At 48.7% G+C, this 23,736-nt stretch overlaps 1 protein-coding gene and 1 long non-coding RNA gene across 5 annotated transcripts in view; one reads left to right on the top strand and one right to left on the bottom strand.

Annotated features, from left to right (window-relative positions):
• The window catches only part of LOC125155227 (uncharacterized), a 31,212-nt gene extending 12,035 nt beyond the window's left edge, over positions 1 to 19,177 (bottom strand). Inside the window, exons 1-2 of the long non-coding RNA XR_007148094.1 lie at positions 18,976 to 19,177; positions 10,611 to 10,707 (exon numbers count right to left, since the gene is read on the bottom strand). This is a non-coding gene — a long non-coding RNA (uncharacterized LOC125155227). The remainder of the gene's footprint in view (positions 1 to 10,610; positions 10,708 to 18,975) is intronic.
• Positions 17,727 to 23,736, top strand: part of MAPKAPK2 (MAPK activated protein kinase 2) — a 44,583-nt gene continuing 38,573 nt past the window's right edge. The window contains exon 1 of one of the 4 annotated variants that reach the window (XM_047840254.1): positions 17,727 to 18,248. In XM_047840254.1, coding sequence (XP_047696210.1) covers positions 17,961 to 18,248 — 288 coding nt within the window. In that variant the 5' untranslated portion in view covers positions 17,727 to 17,960. The remainder of the gene's footprint in view (positions 18,249 to 23,736) is intronic. The other 3 variants (XM_047840256.1, XM_047840255.1, XM_047840257.1) reach the window with 3 other exon arrangements.

Here is a 23,736-nt window from a genome sequence, read left to right as displayed (position 1 = left end):
AGGAGCTCCTCGTTTGTTTTTATTTATTGATTTTTTTTTGTTTCTGAAAGAGAGAGAGAGAGAATGGGGGGAGGGGGAAGGAGAGAAGGAGAGAAAAAGAATCTTAGGCAGTCTCCACACCGAGCGTGGAGCCCAATGTGGGGCTCAATCTCACGACCTTGAGATCATGACCTGAGCCAACATCAAGAGTCAGACACTTAACTGACTGAGCCACCCAGGCACTCCAGCACCCAGGTTTTAGTAGTAACCAGGTCCTATCATTCATTCTCAAAGATGTTTCCTTCATCCACCCCTTCATCCCAATTACTTTGTACCTTTATTCTCACCTCCAGATACTAATATGAGGCCACAGAGTAAGTAATTTGTAGAAATCAAGTGATCTGGCTAAAATCAGTGGGCTGCAGGACTCTATCTTTTCTGGTAAGTAGTTGGAACACTTCAAACCCAAAGGAAAGTAATACACTTCAATTTTAAATCAATACTCATTGGGCATTGCGTTTATTCAAGGATTCTGGGAGCAACGTGGGCTTACAAAATCTGTAAATCTGATAATAGAGATTTCAAAACAGTATTTTAGAATAGTCTCTTCACTGATTTCTGTCACTGTGTGTCCTCTCTTCAGCTGAATTTACACAAAACTTGCAGACTAAAGTTCTAAAAACAGCACTGGTGACTTTGGGCCCAAGGCTGTACTAGGGAACATAGTCCATTTCTCTAGGCTCTGGGGATCTATTGAAAGATTTTTGAAGCTCTAGAATAACATATTCATATTTATATTTTTATTTTTTACTTTTTTTGTAATGTGTATTTATTTTTGAGAGAGAGAGAGAGAGAGAGAGAGAGAGCGAGCATGAGTGGGGAGGGGCACAGAGAGAGGGGACAGAGGATCCAAGGCAGGCTCCACGCTGGCAGAGAGCCCCATGCGGAGCTCGATCTCACAAATCACGAATCGTGAGATCACGACCTCAGCTGAAATCAGATGCTCAACCGACTGAGCCACCCAGGCACCCCCAGATTTATATTGTTAAAAATTATTGGGGCAACGTTGAGAGAATGGACTGGAAAGAGAAAACCAGAAGCCAGTTAGGAAGCTGTTGCCATCATCCAGGTAAAAGATGGCGAGTGCCTGAGGCAGGGAAGTGGCATAGTAGCAGAGAGGAAGAATACTGATAGAGAGGAGGGGGGACGAGCAGGAAATGGTCATTGAGTGTCAGGGATGAGAGGAGTGAGGACTATCAGACTCAGCCTTTGACAACCCAACAGATCGTGATCCCTTCTCTGAGCAGCAGAATGAAGCTGTGCGTGTGTGCACGTATGTGTGCACGTGTGTAGACAATGAAATCCATTTTGTAGCTGATGATTTAAGGTGTCTGGGAATGCCTAGTAATGGAAGTCCACAATGGGTATGGATTCAAGAAAATATTTGGGCTGGATTTGTAGATTTGGGGGTCCTGGGTACAGAGTTAGCTAATAGTTGAAACCTGAGAAGTAGTAGGGAATGATTGGAAAACGGTCGAAGAAGGAGCCCAAGAGAGCACAAACACCTTAGGGACAGGTAGGAGTGAGGAGCCATTGAAGGCAACTGAGCAGTGGACAGGGAGGTAGAAGTCGAATTCAGTGTGAAGTCCTGAGAATCAAGGTAGAGGGAGGCTGAGGAAGAAGGGATGGCTCCATGCGTTCAAAGCCAGCAAAGAGATCAAACTGAGGAATTGAACTCGGGTGAGAAGGAGGAGGAAGGTGGCAGAGACAACAGCCTGACTGCGGTGGAGCTGAGGAGACACGAGATGAACTGGACACAGGCAACGCAGCTGCATGGCTCCTGCAGTGAGTCTGCTGGGAAACGGAAGGGGAGAAATGGGGCAAGTGTAGGCAGAGGCAGGGCTAAGGGCTGGGGGTGCCTCCACATGGTACAGGATTGGGGGAGGAGTCCGCAGAGTGGGAGTCGGGCACTCGCTGTCAGTTACCCATGCAGAAACCAGCCCTCTCTTCCTGGGTGGTAGGCTTCTTCCTACCCTGAGAATTCGAGTTCCTTTTGTCCAGTGATTGGTTTAAAATGGACATGTGACTGATATCAGCCCAATAAGATATAACGGGAAACCTGCTGAGGTTCTCTGGGAACTATGTTTTCCCTTGATGAGTAACATAGTCACAGGAAGCGGGTGGGGGGGGGGGGAACCTTTAAAATTTATTTGTATGCTTGTAATATTTGTATATGTTTTACCCCTGCCTCTTTCGTTGCTCTGCTGAAGGCTGTCACTTGGGGGTGTGAACCTTAGAGCTGCTGCAGCATCCTTGCAAGAGTAAAGGGGTGAGCTGAGCTGGTGGGCGGGTACAGTCAGCCAAGGACAGCAAAGCAGGAGGATGGTAACACAGAGAGAGAGGGAGACACAGAATCCAAAGCAGCTCCAGGCTCAGAGCTGTCAACGCAGAGCCCAACGTGGGGCTTGATCCCATGAACTGCAAGATCATCGCCTGAGCGAAAATCAAGAGTCAGACGCTTAACCGACTGAGTCACCCAGGCATCCTGGGGGGCAGATCTTTCTAATAGTTCTAATTGGCCACATTTTGATTGTCATAGAAGATAGGGCTTTGGATGTCATGCTTTCCTCTGGAATTTAGGCAAAATAGCAGTGCTCTCTTGACTGAGGATTCGAGAGGCAGAGCTGTATTCCAGACCAGGGGGCCTGATAGAGATCCAGAGATGTGCAAACAAAGGAGGCAGGAGAGAAACACCCAGAAGGCAGAACACTCTTCTCAGGGCTCCTGAGGAAGGTACAGGTGTCTGGGAATTGAGTACCCACCCTGGAGAAATGTACAGTCCAGGGGAGAGAAAGTCCTAACATGTAACTAATAAAGACCGAAGTGTAACAAGCACAGGGTTGGAAACAATGGGGGTTGAAGGAAATAGATCTAGTTAGCAGTTACTAGAATATTCTAGGTAAGCAAAAACTAGGCCAGTAGCCGGGGAGATGGAAAAGAGGGCAGGATACAGGACGCCTCGCTGAGATAGAATCAGCAAAAACTGCCAACCTGTTAGATGTGGGATGTGAGGAGAGGAATGGATAGAAAGACCAATCAACTTGTACAGCATCGAGAGAGGTCTTTAAAAATCCTCTAAATCAAGGGTGAAAACCAAACTGTCATTTCGCTATGGAATACCTTCTTCAACAAAGCCAGACACAGACATTCAAGGCACTTGGGGATAGGATGTGTTTTTCCCTTTTCCCTCTGCTTGTTCAGGAGTTGGACACACACCAGGGCAGGAGAAGAGACGCCAGCCCCGGTCTTCCGCACAAGGATTCGTACAGGTCTATGCAGGGCCAGTTCTATGGGCGTGTGACCCATGCAGTCACACAGGGGCCCGTGTTTAGAGGACCCTGTGCTTGGTTTTAACGTTCTGCTACCGCTCTTTGAAATTCTTAATAAGCTCTGAATGAGGAACTCTGCATTTTCATCTTGCAGTGGGTCCTGCAAATTAGGAGCCGGAGCCTACGGTAGTTGGTGCTGGGAAGAGAAGCAGAGGTTAGAGGCCAAACAACGCAGTCCTTCGGCAAGCTCTGCGATGCCGAGACAGCCAGGGTGGCCGTGGACATGAAGAAGAACGTCCTAGCAGCCGGAACCTACTGTACAGCATTGTTGTGAGTATTGAAACCAGCAAAAACACGGGAAGAGTTCAGAACAGCGTCTGGCACGTAGTGATTTGCTATTTAAGTGTTTGATGGTGTGATTAGCCCCTCTCTGCACCGACTCAACAGCTGACAGCTTGAGGTTATTCACTCACAGGGTCACAGTTAAATTTCATTTTCAGTTTTAGGGGCACCTGGGTGGCTCAGCCGGTTGAGTGTCCGACTGGGGTTCAGGTCATGATCTCACGGTTCGTGGGCTGGAGCCCTACACCGTTGGCTTTGCGAAGACAGCTCGGAGCCATCTTCGGATCCTCTCTTTCCCTCTCTCTCTTCCCCTTCCCCACTTGGGCTCGCGGGCTCAGGCACACACTCTCCCTCCCTCTCTCTCTCTTTCAAAAATAAGCATTAAAGAAAATTTTTAAAATTTCATTTTCAGTTTTAACCTATCACTCGCCATCCAGCTCTGGGCTGATGATTGATCTTCGGCGGCGGGGGGGTGGGGGGGTGGGGGAGGGGAGGAATCCAACAACAATAAATATCATAATAAATAAATGTGCACCATCGCATCCTGTCACCTTCCTGACAACACTCTTTTATGTTTATTTATTTTGAGAGAGAGGGAGAGAGAGAGAGCATAAATGGGGGAGGAGCAGAGAGAGAGAATCCCAAGTAGGCTCTGTGTTGTCATCGTTGAGCCCAACGCAGGGCTCAACGCAGGGCTCGAACTCACTAACCAAACTGTGAAATCATGACCTGAGTTGGACATTTAACTGCTTAACTGACTGAGCCACCCAGGTGTCCCTAAAAACGAATCTTGAGCTCCCTGCTTCCTTCCTCCCTGGATCTAAAGGAAGATTATGTCCCTGCTGTCATCAAGATAATGGCTCCTTCCCGCACTTCCCTTCACTTCCATCTGAGTCCCGAGAGCCTATAAAGTGCACAACCCTTGTCCTTTAGAGTACAGCTCTTGACTGGTGGTAAAAAATTAAAACCCTGGCCCGACACCTCTATTCCATGAACGCTTTTCCCAACCAAAGTCTGAAAGCTGTTCCTCCTACCCCTCCTAATCTTAGATGTTCCCAACATGTTCTTGGTAAGAGGGAACTCTCTCTATTGTCCTAGGGTTTCAAGTCGGCAGGGACTGCACATTTTTTCCTTAGCTAAAATAGTTGTGGTTTTTCCTAAAAACTTTGCAAGTTCCCTGTAGACTTGGAAATTCCCTTCTTGGTTATAGCTCTTAATGGATGCAGAAGAATCCTGGCCTGGTCCTATCTTTCCTGCCGGTCTGCTTGCTGTGTGACTCTAGGAGGTCAGCCTAAACTCTCTGGGCCTCAATTCACAAGGATTTCCTTAGCTGGGGCAGATTGGAGAATGGAAAGGTTTGGGGAGGATTTATTTCCGGAGGACCTTGGAAGAAGAGATTTATAAATGTCTCTATGGTAAGAATAACCATTTGGGAAGCTAACAACCCATTTAGATCCCTCCTCTTGAAAAAAAAATGAGTTTAATAATTTCCGCTGCTAATTACTAACCCCCACCCTCACCTCCATGCCTGCCTCCACTCCCGGCTGTTGATTGATGGAGTAGATAAGCTGTAGTCTCCCTCTCCCACCTATGTGCACACTTCTGACAGGCCCTAGATAAATAGGAGGCAGAGGCAAGTCCTTAGAATTATTATTATCATTATGATGATTATTATGCTTTCAGCATGAGAAACAGGAAGTGAAACTGACTAAAATATCCAGCAATAAATGCCTAGCCCCATCTCCTCCGCCAGACTTAAAGGCAGAGAAGAAGCCAGCCAAAGAAAACTGTGGGCCACAGACTCTGTCAACCCCGTGTGTGTGTGGGTGTGTGTGTGGGTGTGGGTGTGGGTGTGCGGGTGTGTTACAAGGACTGTCTCTGAATAACTAGTTTCCAGGACTTGTGATCTTTTACCCTCATTCTAATGCCTATGCTTCCTCCTTCATGTGATATCCTCAGGGGCCTTTCTTACGACTTCCTTCCCCATTTCCTAGAGAGAGCTTCCCATGGCTCTCAGAAGATGTTAAGAGGACCAGCCCAGTGAGTAACTGGTGCATCCATACATACCTTGCCTGCCGAGGCCAGGTCTGAGCCCTACACCTTTCTCTGTCGCTTGATTTGTCCCCACGGCAGACATATTTCCTGGGCCAGAGGGCTTTCTTCCCTCACCTTTCAGGGGAGCCCTGTTTTCTCTTCTGGCCTGGTCACCTGACACTTCATCTGCTTGGCTGATTATTCACAGCCTTTGTCTTTTTCAGTAATCGATTGTGGACGAACGGTAGTCAGAAAACAGGGCATCAGGGCCAATGTAATTATCCTACGTTGACATTTCCATTTGCAGCACCGTGGCCTCTGGAAACTCTGAAAAATAGTGAAAATGACCTGATTTTCATACTACCTTGTTAGCGCAACTTCCCGTGGAGAAAAGAGGAGACAGCTGGGTGGGGAGAAAATGAACCAAGCTGGTGTTTCAGAAATGCCTTCTCATTTGGACAACGTTCTGAAAACTACAGAGGGAACAGATGAGGAAAATGCATCAAGGAGAGGTAGCAAAGACAGAGAAAGAGCGAGCAGGGTGCCGGGCTCTTGTGCTAGTCCCGGGGCCCATGTCTTTTTATGGCTTTTGTACCAAGATCTTGAGCCAGAGTAACAGAGTGTTGGAATTTTGCTTTGGGAAACATACAACCATCATAGTCTCCTTACGATTTAATAAGGTCCCAGTGAAGCCTACCCAGGGGTTGGGATGGCGCTGAGGCCACAACAGGGTAATTGACAGAAGAAGAAAACTCCAGCATAGAGCTCTATACCCCAAGTTGTGACAACAGTTGTCTGCCTCCGGATCGTCCCCTTCCGGCTGGCCCTGCTCCCTGTCCAGGAGACCGTGGTGCCTAGGAAGACACTGCTGAGTCCTGGCTTCCTGTGTTCAAACCCCCATTCCAGTACTTCCCGTAAGTCACTAAGATTCACTGGGCCTCAGTTTCCTCATCCGGACCCCTGGAAGGATATTAGTAACACCTACCCTATAAAGTTGTTGTGGAAATTGATTGGATTAACACATGGAAAGCACTTAGAAACCCCATCAGGAAGACTGATGCACTAAACCATATGGGGGCCATTATCATGATTTTGTCTCGTGTGCCACCCTCCATTCCATCCATCCAGGAGAATGTAAGTGTCACATTCTGTGACAAGCATTGGGTGAGTCGCTAGGGATGGAAAGTTTGCAAAACATAAATCTCCGGGGGCTTCGCTCCCTCTGCGGGGTTTCTCTTCTTAACAGAAAATAGGTGGTGTCGCACTGACTCCCATTCTTCCTGGTTCCTTGACCCTGTTCCTTGACCCTGTTCCTTGACTGCCTTCATTTGCTGCTGCTGCTCCCCTGCTCTTTCCCTTCCCAACTCTGCAGAAGATAGGTCCCAGATGTCTCAGCCAAAAAAGGCCCCAGCGTCCTGATAGGCTCTTCTCTGACTTGTCCTGGTGAGGGAGCCCTGGGAGGGGCAGGGCCCCAGGGAGGGTGCTGGTCTTTCTGCTCAGCGGCTCCCCCTTCCCAGGCCCTGGGCTCCTCCACACACACTCTGGAGAAGCTGGAGGAGGGCCACCAGGCTCTGTAATAACCACACTTCCCCGTGGTAAACAAGAACCAGATTCCTGGGGAGTGACGCGGGCGGGAGCCCTGTGGCCGATCAAGGCAGCCGTGTGACTTGAAGGAACACCTCTGCTTGGCCTTGACCTGTCTGGGGAAGGTTGAGGGGAAGGCTGCCCACATGTCCCTCTTTGCTACCCTTGCAGCCGTACTCTGAGCTACGGGGTCCTTCACACCAGATGGCCCTGCAGACTCTGGCTCTGACATCCTGGCTTAGTCTCACAATCAGGGAACATCTGCCCCGTGTCTCCTGTGTGTCCGCATTTGTCTCACCCTCTTCTCTACTCCTGTACCTAACTCCCACCCTTGGGTGCCTCCCCGTCGCCCCCGCACCCTGCACGAGGAATCGTATCCTTCCCTCACTGTTACCAGAAGAAGCCTCACAATCCCAGGAGGATGGCTTGATCCCAGGAACTCAAGAGTGAAGGCTGCAGTGGAGGCTGGGCCAGCCCATGAGCTGCCTGGGCCTTTTGACTTTGGGTGGCTGGTCCAGAGCTTCCATCTGAACAGCGTGACTTGGGAGTTTAGGATCTGATGTCTCAGGAATGGAGGCCAGATAGGGTCCCTGCTAGTTCTAGTTCCTGGGTGGAAGGTTGGACTGGCTCAAAGACCTCTAGAAAGGGCTCCACAAGAAAGGGTGGGGGGCAGAGAACTGGTAGCTGAGGGCTTAGGACGGGAGGGGGCAGTTTATTAGATATCTTTTTGGGCGTTTGCATTTTGTTCCATGTGAATGTATTGAAGTTTCCAAAATCAAAAAAAAAAAAAAAAAAAAGACTAGTGTGAGTTGGTAAATCTGTATGTTAAGTTATAGAGAAGTGTCCCTTGACCCTTGTCCCCTTGACGGTGAGACATCCAGCTTAGACTTCAGGCTTAGAAGGGCCGTTAGAGGAGGGTGGCTGTTCAGGTCTGGGATTTTCCGAGCGTCTGAATGATTTGCAATGTTGCACTGGAAGGAGAGGCATTGCTGAGTACATTGGTCCAGGAGGAGAAAGGACGTACCTGCTGTGCTCCTATGATCCCTCCGGGTCTGGAAGGCCAGGAGTCTCCCATCTAAAGGACCACAGGAGCCTGGCTCCACCCAGAGAGGTCAGCCGGGCAGGCCATTTGTGTTACCTTGGTCCCTGGTGGTCCACAGGGAGGGGGTGGGCCAGTGCCAGCACCCTGGGGACCCAGTGTCTTCTCTGAACGTGCCAGAAGCCACCTCAGTTTTCAGGCATTGTGTATTAGTCTTAAAACTTGTTTCTTTAAAAACATTTCTCTCCTTGGAGCGCCAGCTTGGCTCAGTCGGCTAAATATCTGACTTCGGCTCTGGTCATGATCTCATGGTCCGTGGGTTCGAGCCCCACGTCAGGCTCTGTGTTGACAGCTCAGAGCCTGGAGCCTGCTTCAGATCCTGTGTCTCCCTCTCTCTCTGCCCCTCTCCTGCTCATGCTCTGTCTCTGTTTCTCAAAAATAAATAATCGTTAAAAATTAAAAAAAAAAACTTTCTCTCCTTTATATTCTCAATCCTTACATTCATGTAATGTGTTGAAATTTGCATAGCACTTGCGCATATGTTACCGATGGCTCCCTATTGCCCAAGTCCAAAGCTTTAGTAGAACTTCTAATCTTTATATCTGCCTCCCACCTCACATCTTGACACTTTCCCACACACATCCTATATTCCAGCCCATGCCCACCACCTGTTGCTTCTACGAGCCACACAATGTCACCTTTCTCTCCATTCCATCATTCAGTGCTACCTCTTTCTCCTCCCCTTCCATGAGAACTCTTGCCCGTCTTTAGATGCCTAAGTCAGATGTCACCTCCTCGGGGAGGACTTTCCGGATGAATCTGTCTTGTTTATGAGTTCAGGAGCACCATGCTTAAACCCTCTCAAGGGCCACCTGGTAAGGTGGTTATTACCAAAACTGAAACCAACCAAACCAACGCTAGAAAGTAATGGGTGTTGGTTAAATGGAGAGACACAAGAACTCTTGGCACAGCTGGTGGGGATGAAAAGATGCAGCTGCTATGGCAACAGCACAGGAGGCAGTTCTTAAAAAGAATGAAACAGAATTATCATATGATCTAGCAATCCTGCTTCTGGGGATAGACCCCAAAGCATGGAACGCAGGGGCTCCAACAGGCATCTGTACATGGTGCTCGCAGCAGCCGAAGTGTGGAAGCAAACAGGTGTCCACTGAGGGAGGGGCGGATAAACAAAAGGTGGTTCATACATACAATGGTGTATGCATACACAGAGCCTTAAACAAAGAAGGACATTCGACACATGCTACAACATGGCTGAATCTCAAAGACATTATGTTCGGGGAAATAAGCCAGTCACAAAAGAACAAATACTATATTTGTATGTATATTTGTATATGTTCATATATGTGTGTGTGTGTGTATATATATATATATATATATATACACATGTGTATAAGTCACAAAAGAACAAATACTATATTTGTATATATATTCGTATGTGTGTATATATTCATATATGTGTGTATATATATATATACATGTATATAAGCCAGTCACAAAACAAATACTATACTTGTATATATATTTGTATATGTGTACATATATATATATATACACATATATATACGTACACACATACATATATACATACACACATACATATACACACATATATGTGTATATATATGTATATGTGTATGTACATATGTGTATACATATATGTGTACATATGTGTACACACATGTATGTATATATGTACATATGTGTATACACATATATGTGTATATGTATGTATATATATACACACACACGTGTGTGTGTATATATATATGTGTATATATATATACACACGCATATATATATATACATATATATATATATATACATATATATATATATATATATATATATATATGGCACCAGGCACCCAAGGCCTGTCAGGGGCATCAGGGCATCCCCATGCCCAGCACAGTACTTGGCACTAATCGGTGCCACCCAGTCCATCTTTATTGATACGAGACGGGCACAAAGTTGATGGTGTGTGTGGGGGGGGCATCTGCAGGTAGGTCTCAGGCTGGGCCACATTCCAACTCACCTCTTTCAGCACATCCAAGTTTCCTCTGCACCTGCCGCTCCACTGGAGGGAGGGGCGGGGCTCTAGCTATCTTTCCAGCACCGTGGGGAGACCCTTGCCAGCATCAGTGAGTGAGCATCCAGGAGTGACAGGGACTTGCCTGCAACATGTGCTACACGGGTCACACAAAAGGAAAAACCTACCCTCGTGTTATAACGAGGCACCGGAAGTCCTGAGAGTGTGAAGTTTTTAGGGTCACACACCTACCTACCTATATGGTGCTATAGTTGTGGTCTTCGGAGGAAGGAGACAAATGAGGTGATTGCCATATGTCCTTTTCGTCTCCACAGTACTACAGCTTTCATAGCCTAAGAAGATAGGTGGGGAAAAAATTAGCTCCTACCTCTGTCGTGAAATGAGCAAAACCAAAACAAAACATAGTATATGTACTACATGTACCTCACATATTTAGGTCCTCCCTCAAAAGCTTATACGTGCTAGGATCCCAAACTCATTAATGCTTCATTGACTTTACTCAATGTCTTTACCTCTCCTAGAGGGAGAATCTTTGGAATCAGAGTAAACTGCAGGTCGCAGAGTGTGTTTCCTTCTCCTGAACCATGCACACAGGCTGAGATGGCATCCCCAGAGAGGCCTGGCAGGTGTCAGGTAGCTGGACCACTTACAAGAGCATTTAGGACCACAGACTTTGACATATGTGGGAACAGCATGAGTCTGAAGTCTGGCTCTTCCCACTCCAGCGCGATGACTTCGGCCGGGTATTTAACCTTTCTGGGCCTCGGTGGTTTCCGTGATCCAAATGGCAGAAATACTACTACTTACAGCCTTGTTGAGAAGATGGAAGGAGATAATTGGCACGAGAATATCTACTGCAGTATCACGGCTCACGTTTATAGAGGTCAGTTACTATGTGTGAGTAACAGTTCATAATGTTTCATGTGTATTTAAGTTAGGGAATTATCACCCCCTTCATTATAAAAAGTGCATTCTGAGGTGTGGTTAATATGGCAAGTGGTAAGTGGTGGAGATGGGAGTTGAACTCAGAATTTGATTCCCCCATGCTCTACTGCCTGAAAATTACCTTCTCATGTGAAGCTAATATCATCATACCCTTAGGAAACCACTAGACATTCCACACACACGCTGGCACACCTCTTCTCCCCCTTTCCTACCTTCCCACTTCCATTTACTTTACTTTTCTTGTTTTCTTTTAATGTTTACTTATTTATTTTTGAGAGAGAGAAAGAGACAGAGAAAGAGACAGAGAGAGAGAGAATCTAAAGCAGGCTCCAAGCTGCCAGTGTGGAGCCTGACACAGGGCTCAATCCCACAAATGGTGAAATCTTAACCTGAGCCAAAATCAAGAGTCAGACACTCAAGCAACTGAGCCATCCAGGCGCCTCTCTGTATACTTTTCTTAAGTGATGGAGGGAGCAAAAAAAAAACCCCAAAAAACCAAAAACCTGGGGACACAAGATTGCCAGGAAAAGGTGAAATGACCTCCTGGGTTGACACACTCTGGTTGTGTCCCTGGATGTCCCCTTTTCCTTTCTCCCTTCCCCAGTTCACTCTCCAGGCTGAATGCTCATCTGAATTGTAACTGACATGCTCAATACAGGGTAGTTTGAAGGAGCAAGACTGACTACAGGGACAGGGACCACAGCCTTGTGCCATTTTGAATGTGGTAGAATATTTACCTCTTTTCCCTCCATTTCCCATACTAACGTGCAGAATTTATAATTAGGCATCTTGTAGTCCTGATTAGCCTCATTTGTGGTCCCTTTAAACATGTTATGTTCGTTGATGGGCAGAGGCTAAGTTTCCATTCCCCTCTGGGTACTTCCTTCTTTCTCTTTCCATTCCCATTCTTCCCCTCTAGTCCAGCTGCTCCCTGCTATGGCATTAAACCCTCAAAGGTTGGAGTACAGACAAAGGCATCGGGGGGTGGGGGAGCAGAGCATTTCTTCCCCTCTGGGAAGCCCTCAAGTAGGGCATTGTGGGCAGCATTTGCTTTGGGTAGAATTTCTTGCTGTGGACCAGCTCTTAGCACTTTCAGAGATTTCAGAAATTTTTGTAACTAATGGTTCTTCTGTATCTGTTATCCTTGAAGACATTGAAGACCCTCATTTTACCAAAGAATTACTAGCCTATGACATGAAGACTGCTTATCTCTCCCTGGTCCCCAAATCATTTTCCTTCCCAACGGTGAGTTTTCAGTGGACAGATCTTTTCCTGTGAATCACGCTCCCTTTCTTCAATGTTCTGCTTTTTGCCATGCTAGCATTAGATACAAAGTCTACTTTATCTGTGTGCCTATGTGTATCCAGCAGCCAGTGGATGATTCTATCTCATCAAGAGCATGTTATCTGAAAATTTCTAAGAAATTCACCTCCATAGATCCCTACCCTCTGTCATCCAGTCATAATGTCACAGCATAATAAAATAGGAGATGTTTACTCTCTGATGGTGTGAAGGCCGGGTAGGGGAAGCTTGGAGAAGAGAGTTCACTGTGGAGTCATATTTATCCCATAATATAACCGAGCTATGCAAATTAACATAGACCTATACTAGAAGGTTGAAGGAAATTGAAATGTGGGAGATTTAAAGTATATCTGAAAATGGAAACTATAGCCCATAGCTCTTTGGGCCATTCCTGCCCAGAAATGGCATATACTATCTTTCTGACATCAAGAAGGATCTGTGGGTATAGGTCTGCTCAGGGTTTAGACTGGGGGCCATGATCATGGACTTTGGGTCACAAAGAACTGGGTTCTGTCCTTTGCTAACTCTGTCACCCTAGGAAAGTTATTAATTTCTCTAGGACTCAGTTTCCTTTCCTAAAAAATAAATAAATGAGGATAACAGTACATACCCCATAAGGCTATATAATAGGTAGGGTAAGTAAGAGTTAAGTTTGGGAGTGATAGAAAACCTGATATATCAGTTACTATAACAAGAAGGACATGTATTACTCTTTTATATAAAAGTCTGGGTAAGTGTGTTAGGGCTGATATGATGGATGCTTGCTTCCCAGGATGTAAGCTGCTTTTATGCTTTTGTTCTGTCATCCTCAACCTATGGCCTCTATTTCATGATCCAAGATGGCTCCTTAAGCTCCAGCCATTAAATTTTCATTCCAGCCATCAGGGAAGAGAAAAGAGGAGGAGAAGGAGAAGGACTACCTCTACCTTTCAACCCCTTCCATTTACAAGTCATTGGCTAGAACCTAATCTCATGAACACAACCAGCTGTAATGGAGGCCGGGAAATGTAATTTTTAGTCCAGGCAGTCATGTGCTTAGCCAAACATTGGAAGGTCTTTACTATTAAAGAGGGGGAAATGGGTATTGGCTCAAATACCTAGCAATCTGCCACAGATCTTTATGAGATGTAAGTAAGATGATGCACAGAGTAAGCACCCAATCATCACCATTACCATCACCATCATCATCATCATCCCCATGAGAATGTGGAGAATACTTTGAAACCCATCACCAGATGTTTCTTTATTTTAACCTCATCTTGTTAATAATGTCATTCTTATCCACCTCCCTTTTAAGACACTATTAGTTTTTTTCTTTTATGAAGGTCAGACACTTATAGCTTATGAAATAAAATTATGGAAAGCAAGAGAAAACTGAGGAAAACAAGGGAATGGTGAACACGGGATTCTAGATAATGGTTCTCTTTGACGGTGGAAATAGAGGTGGGGTGGCATGGGGATGGAGAAACCACCTAGTTATTTCATTGTCAAAGCCCTCGTTTTTATTTTGGGCAGGAGATTCACAGGAGACTCTTGCGTTGTTAAAAATAATGAATAACCAAATAAAAGCGGAGATACCTGGACCAATGATCCAATGTTGGGGCTGTGTTGTGAATCAAGGATTATAATTAATCTGACTCTATGCAATGAGGTCTTTAACGTTTATTTATTTTTTTTGGGACAGAGAGAGACAGAGCATGAACGGGGGAGGGGCAGAGAGAGAGGGAGACACAGAATCGGAAACAGGCTCCAGGCTCCGAGCCATCAGCCCAGAGCTTGATGCAGGGCTCGAACTCACGGACCGTGAGATCATGACCTGGCTGAAGTCAGACGCTTAACCGACTGCGCCACCCAGGTGCCCCTCAATGAGGTCTTTAAATTGTACAATATCACATGACATATGTCTGTATGTCAATAATAGACAAAAATAGTGCTTTCTATCTGCATAGAGCTTTAACTTTTGAAGTGCTTCTACACATCCATAAAAACTGCTTAAGAAGCTCATTACACGTGGCTGAGGGCTTGGTATTATAAAAATAGGACTTTGGACTTGTGCGTCCTAAGGGAAAATCGTTTATTTTATTCTTACAGTAGTTTTGTGAGGCAGGCAGGACAAATGTTTTATCACTATTTCACAGATGAGAAAGAAGGAACTGAGAGGGCAAGGGACTTCAGTGAGGTTGTATGGCTTGTTGGTCAGCAAAGGAACTTGAGACTAGATCTCTTGCCTAGTGCTTCTTCCTTTAGGCAAGCTCACTCCCGGTTATTATGCATCTGTTAGGCATTTATTCTGTGTTACATGCCAGGCACACCATGCCGATATGTTTGTGTTTACGTAGGTGCGTGTTTTCCGGGTACTGTGTGCAGTTTATGTGATCTCTGTGCACACGCACACATACACGTCCTTGTTGTCCTTGTGTGCCCCGAGGCCTAAGTGGCCCATCTAACTCCAGGAGGAATCCCCAGCTGGGGTTTCAGTTGTCTTGTTATTCCTAGGTCACTGGGCTTCAGCATCTCCCCAGAGCCCCAGCTAGTTAGGAAGGCAGCTTTGGTATCAGGGACAGATCTCCAGGCAGTGGGCACAGAGCGCAGCAATGCTTTAATAAAAGAAGAAGGAGAAGGAGAAGGAGAAGGAGAAGAAGACTTTCCTGATTATTTCTAGTTTATGAAGAAATGGTCATAAACACTGTCTCATTAAATTCTCGTTGTGTTCATAAACACAATCTCATTAAATTCTCACTCAGCCCTGAAGTCCACGTTATTATTTTTCTCATTTGCTCAGACACAAAGAGAGGATAAATGGCTTGCTCAGGGTAACTCAACCCGAGGGCAGACTTGAACTCAGGTCACTTGTCTCTGAATTCTTTTCTTTCTGCTGTGCCTTTCCATCTCTGCAAAGGCAAAAAAAGACCCTTATCTTCCTTCTAGTGGTGTGGGGAGAAGGTGTGAAAGCTCCATGCCAAGTAGTGGGACACCCCTAGTGACACCCTCTGTGGACAGAAAAAGAACAACTCAGAGGGCGGAGCAGCCCCAGACCGAGGACCTTCAATCAACAGAGAAAAAGACGAGTAGCTGGGGCTTTCCACCTCCCTCTCTCTGCATCCTTTCTTGTCTCAGTCCTCTGGCATCTCCGGTGTGTGCCTCGGGGAGGCGATAGCCATACTACTAAACTGGAGAGGTCAAGGTGTTTTCCAATCTCTGTGGCCTTAGACAGTCTCTTTGTCTTTTAAGAGTCAGGGGGCTGGGAGAACTGTCTCACCACAGGCATCCTCGGCTACTGCAGCCACAGGTGAATCCCTCCAGCTCCCAGACCTGTGTCTGTGCCACTTTGGCCAAGCTGTTCGCCTGCACGGGTCTGTCTTCTCCACCGATTAACACCATCTACCAACTGCAAGGCTGAGCGTGGCTTCTTGTATACAGTCAAGTTGTGCACTAAATGAACTCTGCTTCAAAAGAGCCAATATTTATGTTAGGGGAACTGGCCCCAGGGAGTGAATCCTGCTGCCCTCCCTGGAAGGGAGACTCCTGCCTTTTGCTCTACCTCTTAATCCTTCCCTGCCTGGGCTCAGTCCCAAGGGCTCCTGTCCTCAGGATATCCCATTGTTTTCTCCCTATGCTGGGTGTCCTTGGACAAGGGGGCTCTGGAGTATCGGAGGGACATATTAGGGGCCATGTGTGGCTATAGCTCAAGCCCCATTTTTAACATTTTATTTTATTTAGTTTTTTTGAGAGAGAGAGAGAGAGAGAGAGAACCCCAAGCAGGGTCCGGGCTTTCAGCCCAGGAGGTTTGATTCCCCCCAACTGTGAGAGCATGACCTGAGCCGAAATCAAGAGTTAGTTGCTTAATGGACTGAGCCACCCAGGTGTACCCCAAGCCCCATTCTTACTTTTGCATTACGGGTAATCAAGCTGAGGTTTTGTGTTCACCTGTCTGGTCTTTTTTCTCAACTGTTCTTAGAACAGGGAGGAGGTCAGCAGGGATGTATTAGATGATCATCCCCCACATCCATCAGAATGCGTATAGAGGCCCTCCAGCAGCTTATAGTTAGGGCCTCCCCAGTCGCCTCCCCCTGATCTGGGCTACTACGGGCCCAGCTAGATCCTTGGTATCTTCCGCAGAGATATGGCGCTAATCTGGACTAGACCTCAGCTTCTTAAAAATACCCACTTCTAATAGGCGTAACCCAGGGACTAACTTTTCCAAGCTAGAAATCAGACCCTAGTCTGATCCAGACCTTCCTTTTGTTTCACCGTTTTATCTAATTCCACAGCGCTGCAGAAAAGTATTGCTTTTCCTCCCACTGAGGGAGAGGTGCAAAGGCTTGCCCAGGGTCACACAGGAAGTCTGAAGGTCAGTCTATCCTTCCCCTCCCCACCCCCCCCCCCCCCCGCAGTTTCCTTTCTTAGCTAATTTACATGAGAAACAGTTCAAAGTTATAATTGCTACATTGTTCAAAGTTACACAATTATTAAATCTTTTGCTGACAAATTCATGAGAAAAGAAATGCAAAACTCAGAGGAAAATGGTCCAGCTAAGAACATGTTTAATATTTGCCTCACACCTATTTCTAGGAGGAAGGGCCTCTGTAATTCCCTGTAATTCATGCTCACGACGCTTACACTTACTAGTCGGTCACCTCTCTCCTTCAAAATACACCCCTTCTTCCGATTGGCTGCTGCTGTCTAAAAGAGCCAGACGACTGGAGAAAAGTGGGTTTCTATCTGAATTATGCGCCTACTTTCATACGCCTCCTTCTTCTCTTGGCTTGCCCCTGATCAATCACGAACCGGGGTGTCTCGGCCCCCACTCCCCTTTAGCGACCCCGCCCGAAGGCCGCTGCCCCGGCCAGCCACCCTCCGTCCGCACTCGGGAAGGCTCGCGTCCTCCCCTTTAAGGCCAGCCCCGCCCCCGCGCCCACGCCTCCTTGGCCCCGCCCCGCCTCCCGAAGCCCGGCCCCTCCGACCCTCCCCTTTAAGGACCGGCCCCGGACGCAGACGAGGCTGTGACGCGGCCGCCGGCCCCCGGGCTGGGTACATTGTCGCGCGGCCGCTTCCCCCCGGGCCGGGCCCCCCGCCGTCCCGCGGTCCCCTGAGCGCCAGGCCCCCGGGGGGGGGAGGGCGGGAGGGAGGGAGCAGGGCCGGTAGGCGCCAGCGGCGCGCGGCGGGACCCACGGAGCCCCGCGACCCGCCGAGCCTGGAGCCGGGCCGGGGCGGGGAAGCCGGCTCCAGCCCGGAGCAAACTTCGCCGCCGGGCGGGGGGTGGCGGGGACCCCGTCCGGAGTCGGAGGAGGGGGCGGCCGCGGGCCCTCCCGCCTCTGCTCCCGCGTCTCCGGGCACCATGCTGTCCAACTCTCAAGGCCAGACCCCACCGGTGCTGTTTCCCAACCCGCCGCCGCCGCCGCCGCCGCAGCCCCCCGCCCCGGCCCAGCCTCACCCCCCGACCCAGCCGCCGCCGCCGCAGCCCCCGCAGCAGTTTCCCCAGTTCCACGTCAAGTCGAGCCTGCAGATCAAGAAGAACGCCATCATCGACGACTACAAGGTCACCACCCAGGTCCTCGGACTGGGTATCAACGGGAAAGTTTTGCAGATCCTCAACAAGAGGACCCAGGAGAAATTCGCCCTAAAAGTAGGTTCGGGGGCCGGGGGAGGGGAGGACGGGCACGGGCGGAGGCGGGGGCGGGGAGGGTGTCCCGGGGACGACCCCCAGCGCTCCGAGCGGCCAAAGCGCACGGTCGCCGGGCGCGATCGCGCGGACCCTGCCCGAACCCGGCGACCGTCCGTCCCGGCCGCGGCGGGGTTGTGGGTCCCGGGCGCCCGAGGGGAGCCAAGTGCGCGGCCGGGGGCGGGCGCGCCGCGGGGAAGGTCAGGTCCGCGCCGACCACGCCGCCCAGACCGAGTTTCCGGTCACCTCCGGGTGTGAGTGGCGGGACCCGAGAGGACTCGTGAGCACTCTGCCATTTTGGGGTTTGAGCGGGATCCAGCCGAGTCGCAACGGTTGGCTTCGGGACCACTTCTGCTAATTTCACCCTGGCTCGAGGAAGTGATTTTCGAGGCTTGTGGTTCCCCATCCTCTCCTCCCTCCTCTCTTTCTTTCTGCGGGCACAAAAGGCCCATTACTCATTGAGCTGGTTGGTCGGTTAGTTTGGAGAAGTCGGATCTCAGAGGTTTATTTAGCCTCGCTCCTTATTTGGGAGCCGGAATGTGTGATTTCACTTCCCTGGGCCTCCCGAGTGCGGCCATGCCGCCTTGGGGCGCGCCGGCCCGGGAGGTGCCAGCCTGGAGATTCCGCGGGGACACCGCCCCCCGGGCGCGGGGGAGGGACTGTTTTGATCCGAGAGCAGGCCCCCTCCTACCTTCAGTGTCTGTGAGGCTCCAGATGGGAGGCCAGCAGGCTCCGGCGCGATGTCTGCTGTTTCCATAGCTCCATTGATCATTGTGAACCGGGTGTCTAAACCACGGCTTGGCCCGGTGCTGATTCCGCAAATCAGGGATGGCCACTTGAGCCCTGGATGTGGGCGATTGGTGGACAGTACGACGGAGCGTTTTCCTTGAGCCGGGGAAACCCAACCTCTTTTTTTTTTTTAAGGGGGGGTGTGGTGGTTTCGGGGCGGGGGGGGGGGTTGGGGAATGAGGAGTTAAGTGAGAATACCTAGTTCAGAAGTTAAACAGAACGGACTTGGAGGCCTGATAAGGTGGGTGGGTCCCCAGTGCAGCGTGAGCCGGTGTTCAGGGTCACTTAAAAAGGTTTTCCCCCCTCAGACAGGTTTCAGATCAAACCACATCTCTAAAGGTGACACATTACGCCTATTTCCCCTGGGGTGTCTTAATGATTGGAGGAGGAGAAAAATACTTCCTGTGTTATATTTTTCTCTTCCCCCTCATGCCTCCCCTCCTCAGCTAGCTGTATTTCAGCTATTAATACAACTTAGATAGGTGTGATGGGCGGAACTGTTGGAATACATAATTCGATGTAATAAAAGCCTGGCACTTTGCATTCCATGTGCAATTTCCAGATTTTCAGGCCTCTAAAATCGTTTTCCTGCTGCTTTCATCCTCTTGGGGGAGAGCTTTCAGCTAGTCCCAACACTGTCAGATTTCTTTGGTTTCTACTCTAAGCTGTTGCTGTGGGCTTTTAGCTGTTGTGACTTAGACCCCTTTCCCCATACAATCAACTGGGGACAGGGAGTAGGAGCTGTGGTTTAAATGTGTCACTGACCTTGGGGAATGGAATTGAGTGAGTGCTGTTTGACCACAGTTAACTTGTACGGGTGAGGAAGCGACAGACGCCCTTTCTGAGAGAGTTTTCTATCCCTCCCAGAGGCCATCTGCCCTCACCCATCAGCAGTTTGGGGACGAAGGCTGTTCATTCATTCCCCTGGATAGTTGGAATATTGCATAAAGACTTGAGAACAAAAGCTCTCAACCTCTTTTTATTCTATTTAATGACACATAAAACTCCACTCTAAAATGTTTTAGGGTGGCAATTCAGATTTCTTTTGTAATTCAGATTTCTGCGATTGTAATTAATAGGAGAGAGATTTGGATATGTCCCCCCCCCCCCCCCCCCCCCCCCCCGCTTTAGTTTTGAAAGGAAAAATCCGCAGCATTTTAAATAACACTCATAATTTATCCCTCTCGGGTGGGAAGTGGGTGCAGATTGAAGTCAGTCTGTTTTGACAGGCAGTCTGCTCCCAGATCTTGTAAGTTGGCTCAACTGTTAAACTGCAGATTCCCACACATCTTTGTGTAAAAACTTAATAATAGAGGAAGAAAAAAGGTATGAGACATTCAGAGACTGATAGTGTCAACAGCACTTCCATGTCCAAATATTGGCCAAGACATAATTACAGCTTGTAGGGGGAATCTGGCCCAGGGAATCCTGTCTGAGACACACACCAAAGAGATTTCTAGATCTTGAATCTTGGTGAAATTAACCTTCGGTGCCGAGTGGTGAAATGATTTTCAAAACCAGGAGCGTTTTGACTATGAAGCAAGGGGAGGTAGATGCTGCGGGCTAGGATGGATTGCCCCATCGGTAGGTGCCTGAGGAAAAAGGGATCGGATCTCCACTCTCCGCACAGCGTTAGGCCATCGTTAGGCCATTCCTGGGGACTCGGGGCAGAAACCGCGGGGCTGGAGCAGGGCCTCGGATGGGGGTTCTGACCTTTGCTGTTTCTCAGCTCTGAGAGTTAATGGGAGGTGGCAGATGCCCAGATGCCCTGGTCGCTCTGTGGTCTGGTCACCTCTTAACCCTCTTAAGTGAAATCAGTGCTTTCCAAAAAAAAAAAAAAAAAAAAAAGCCCCAAGCCACCTTGCTGCTTCTCTCCCTGCACCTCAGAGAGCTAACGTTTCAGTGCTTTTAGTGCGTGCTGTGACCTTACCTCACCATCTCTTCTGGCTGCTGTTGCTAAGTTCTGAGTCATACCCATACTTCGTCAGAGTCGGAAGGGACTTCGGAGGTCATCGCATCTACCCCCCTCGTTGTGCAGATTTGCGAAAACCAAGGCCCAGAGCAAAGACTTGCTTGAGGTAGTATAGCCACGCGCTTGGCAGAGGCAGGATTAGAACCCAGGATGCCTGACTCCCTGTCTCAGGCCTCTTCCCACTTTGTAACTGCAGTGACGTCAGCAGACTCAGACCTGGGATTGGCTGCGGCTCCAGCCTAGGGAGCTACTCTCTTACCCCCTTGACTGATGGCGAGGGGGTGCCGGGTGGGTATGTATTACCTCCCCAGCAATAACCCCCAAAGTTGGAAGGGCAGCTTACGTACCAACTCAGCAGCTCCATGAGTTCTAAATATGGTTAGCAAGCTTTTTAAAAATAATTTTTGTATACCACCCCCTCCCTTTTTAGGGCATGTTTGATATAAATCTAACGTATTTTTTGTATAAGAACATGGGAATTCTATTAACTATTTCTTTGATACGGACGCCTGGTCCCAATCCACTTGTGTAATGGTTGGTTGTATTCCCCATGGGGTTCCTCAGCTGCTTCCTGCTTCTCCGTGTCATGGTGACTCTTGGGTATTAGCTGAACAAATTTAATTAAAGCTGGCACTGTTGTCCCTCTCTGCTGTGTGACTCTGATTAGGTGAAGCACATTATTGCTTTACAAAATATAGAATGTTTTCCTCCCTTATCTCTGTTTATCTTTCCATTGCGTGGATTAGAGAAAACAAGGTCCTGTGATGTCTTCTCCTTTCCTTTCTCCAGTAGTCCTCCTTCCCCAGGTCACCTCGTGTCACTGCGGTGTGGCTTCCTTTGTTGTTCTGAGGGGGAGATCATCGGAACTGCCCATGGTTGGTCTGAACACTGTTAGAGGGAACCACCAGATCTCCCACAGCCCCAAAGTACAGGCATCGTCCTCTCCAGCTCACATCATCCTGTATACCTCCCAGGGAGCAGGGAGCAAGATAGGTAGTGTGGCTGCGTGAGGGGCAGTGTCCCAAGATGGGGTTCTCTGGATGGAATCACACGGTGAGGAAAGTTTCTTCGACTAATAAATCAGCCTCTTTCATATCCATTGAGGTTACAGGTAGTTAACAGTTTGCTGAGCATCCTATCGTATGCTTACTTGTGTGGAGGAGACAGACCTATAAAGTGCCTTAAAATTTAGGGGGCCAAGAAACCGATTTGGAGAAGGCAAAATTAACAAACTTGGTTTGTACGCTCCAGTATGGCAGCCAATACCCATGCATGGCTATTGAAGTTAAAATTAATTAAGCTAAATCAAATTAAAAATCAGTTGCTAGCCACATTGCAAATGTTCAGTAGCCTGCACGTGGTTAATGGCTGCTGAAGTGAATAGTGCAGAAGAATATATTCATCCTTGTAGAAGGTTCTACTAGCCTTTGCTGGTCTGGAGGTTAAATCATGTGATTGGGAACAGAAGAGCTTTAGAAGGGAAATCTGGGAGGACCCAAGGAGCCATGGATGGCTCATTGCTGGGCCTCTGAGGTATGAGTAGATCTGTCGAGGGGATGGTGACCCTGGCTCTGAGGGGAGATCAGGTTGGCAGGGAGCATATAGGGCTAGTGGCTCAGAATTGACTCTGACCTAGTTTTGTGTTAAAAGCCGGTTTCAAAGTACTTGAGGGGCGTGAAGTAAACGAACAGGCTGTTGTAAAGCAGGGTGACAGATCACTGAGGTTTGGGCTAGGAGGTTCTAGTTTCTGGTTTCAGAGATGCCCTCCCCGTCTTGGGGCCTTGGTCCCTGTTTACTGCACCAGGGCTCTTGGTGTCCACTGAGGCAGGATCAAAGTTGGGTCGGCTCATGGTCCTTTTTCACTTGTAAATTCCGGGCTTTGATGGAGTTGAAAATAATCTCCAGCTAAGATCTGGGGTCAGTAGCTGATGGAAGTGGAAGGAAGAGCAGCCCCCAGGCCTTGAGACCAGATATCAGTAGGTGCCTGGGAATTGAAGGGGCTCCTTTTCAGGAGGACGAAGGCACTGGTACTCATGATTAAGATGTTTTGACTGCTTGGGCCCAGAGGAGTTGGCCCATCATCCATTGATGATTCCCTTAAGAAGCAGGTGCAGGGATCCAGGGAGAGACCTGGAGGAGCCAAGATTCAGGACTGCAGACTTGATCCCTGCCCAGATCCTGGGGTTGGAGGAGGGGCCAAAGCTCCTGTCACCCGCAAATCCCAGGGATGTTTGGCGGCCTTGCCAGGAGGAATGTCAGCCACAAGCAGGGAAGGACAGGGCACTGGCGTCTGCATTTGAGTCCCTTCCATGATTCCCAAGAGGCCCTTGCGTGTTCTGAGTCAGGACTCTTCCCTTCTGGTTTGAGGTCCTCTCTTCTGCTGCAGGCCCTTCAAAGTCATGTGGGGTCTCTTTTCTCCTCTCTTCCCTGGTCTGCAGCGGTGCTTCAGGGTCCAAGAGGGAGGTGGACGGGCAGGGTTGGTGTCTGCTGTGTTCCAAGGGGCTGCAGGTGCTCTTGGTAATGGTTTAAGGCCCGGTGGTACAGAGACCCACACACCATTGCACCTTACTGCTGACACTCCCCGGCATCTTTCTTGACTCCTTCCATCCCACAAGAGCGGGAGGCTAGGCCCGTCAGGAGGGGTTCAGTGGTCTGTCCAAGGCCTTACCTGGCATCAGCATCAGGGACACA

This window comes from Prionailurus viverrinus, chromosome F1, assembly GCF_022837055.1.
Source record: "Prionailurus viverrinus isolate Anna chromosome F1, UM_Priviv_1.0, whole genome shotgun sequence".
Classification (NCBI taxonomy): domain Eukaryota; kingdom Metazoa; phylum Chordata; class Mammalia; order Carnivora; family Felidae; genus Prionailurus; species Prionailurus viverrinus.
The sequence above is the reverse complement of the archived record's forward strand: the minus strand, read 5'-3'. Positions and strand labels throughout refer to the sequence as shown.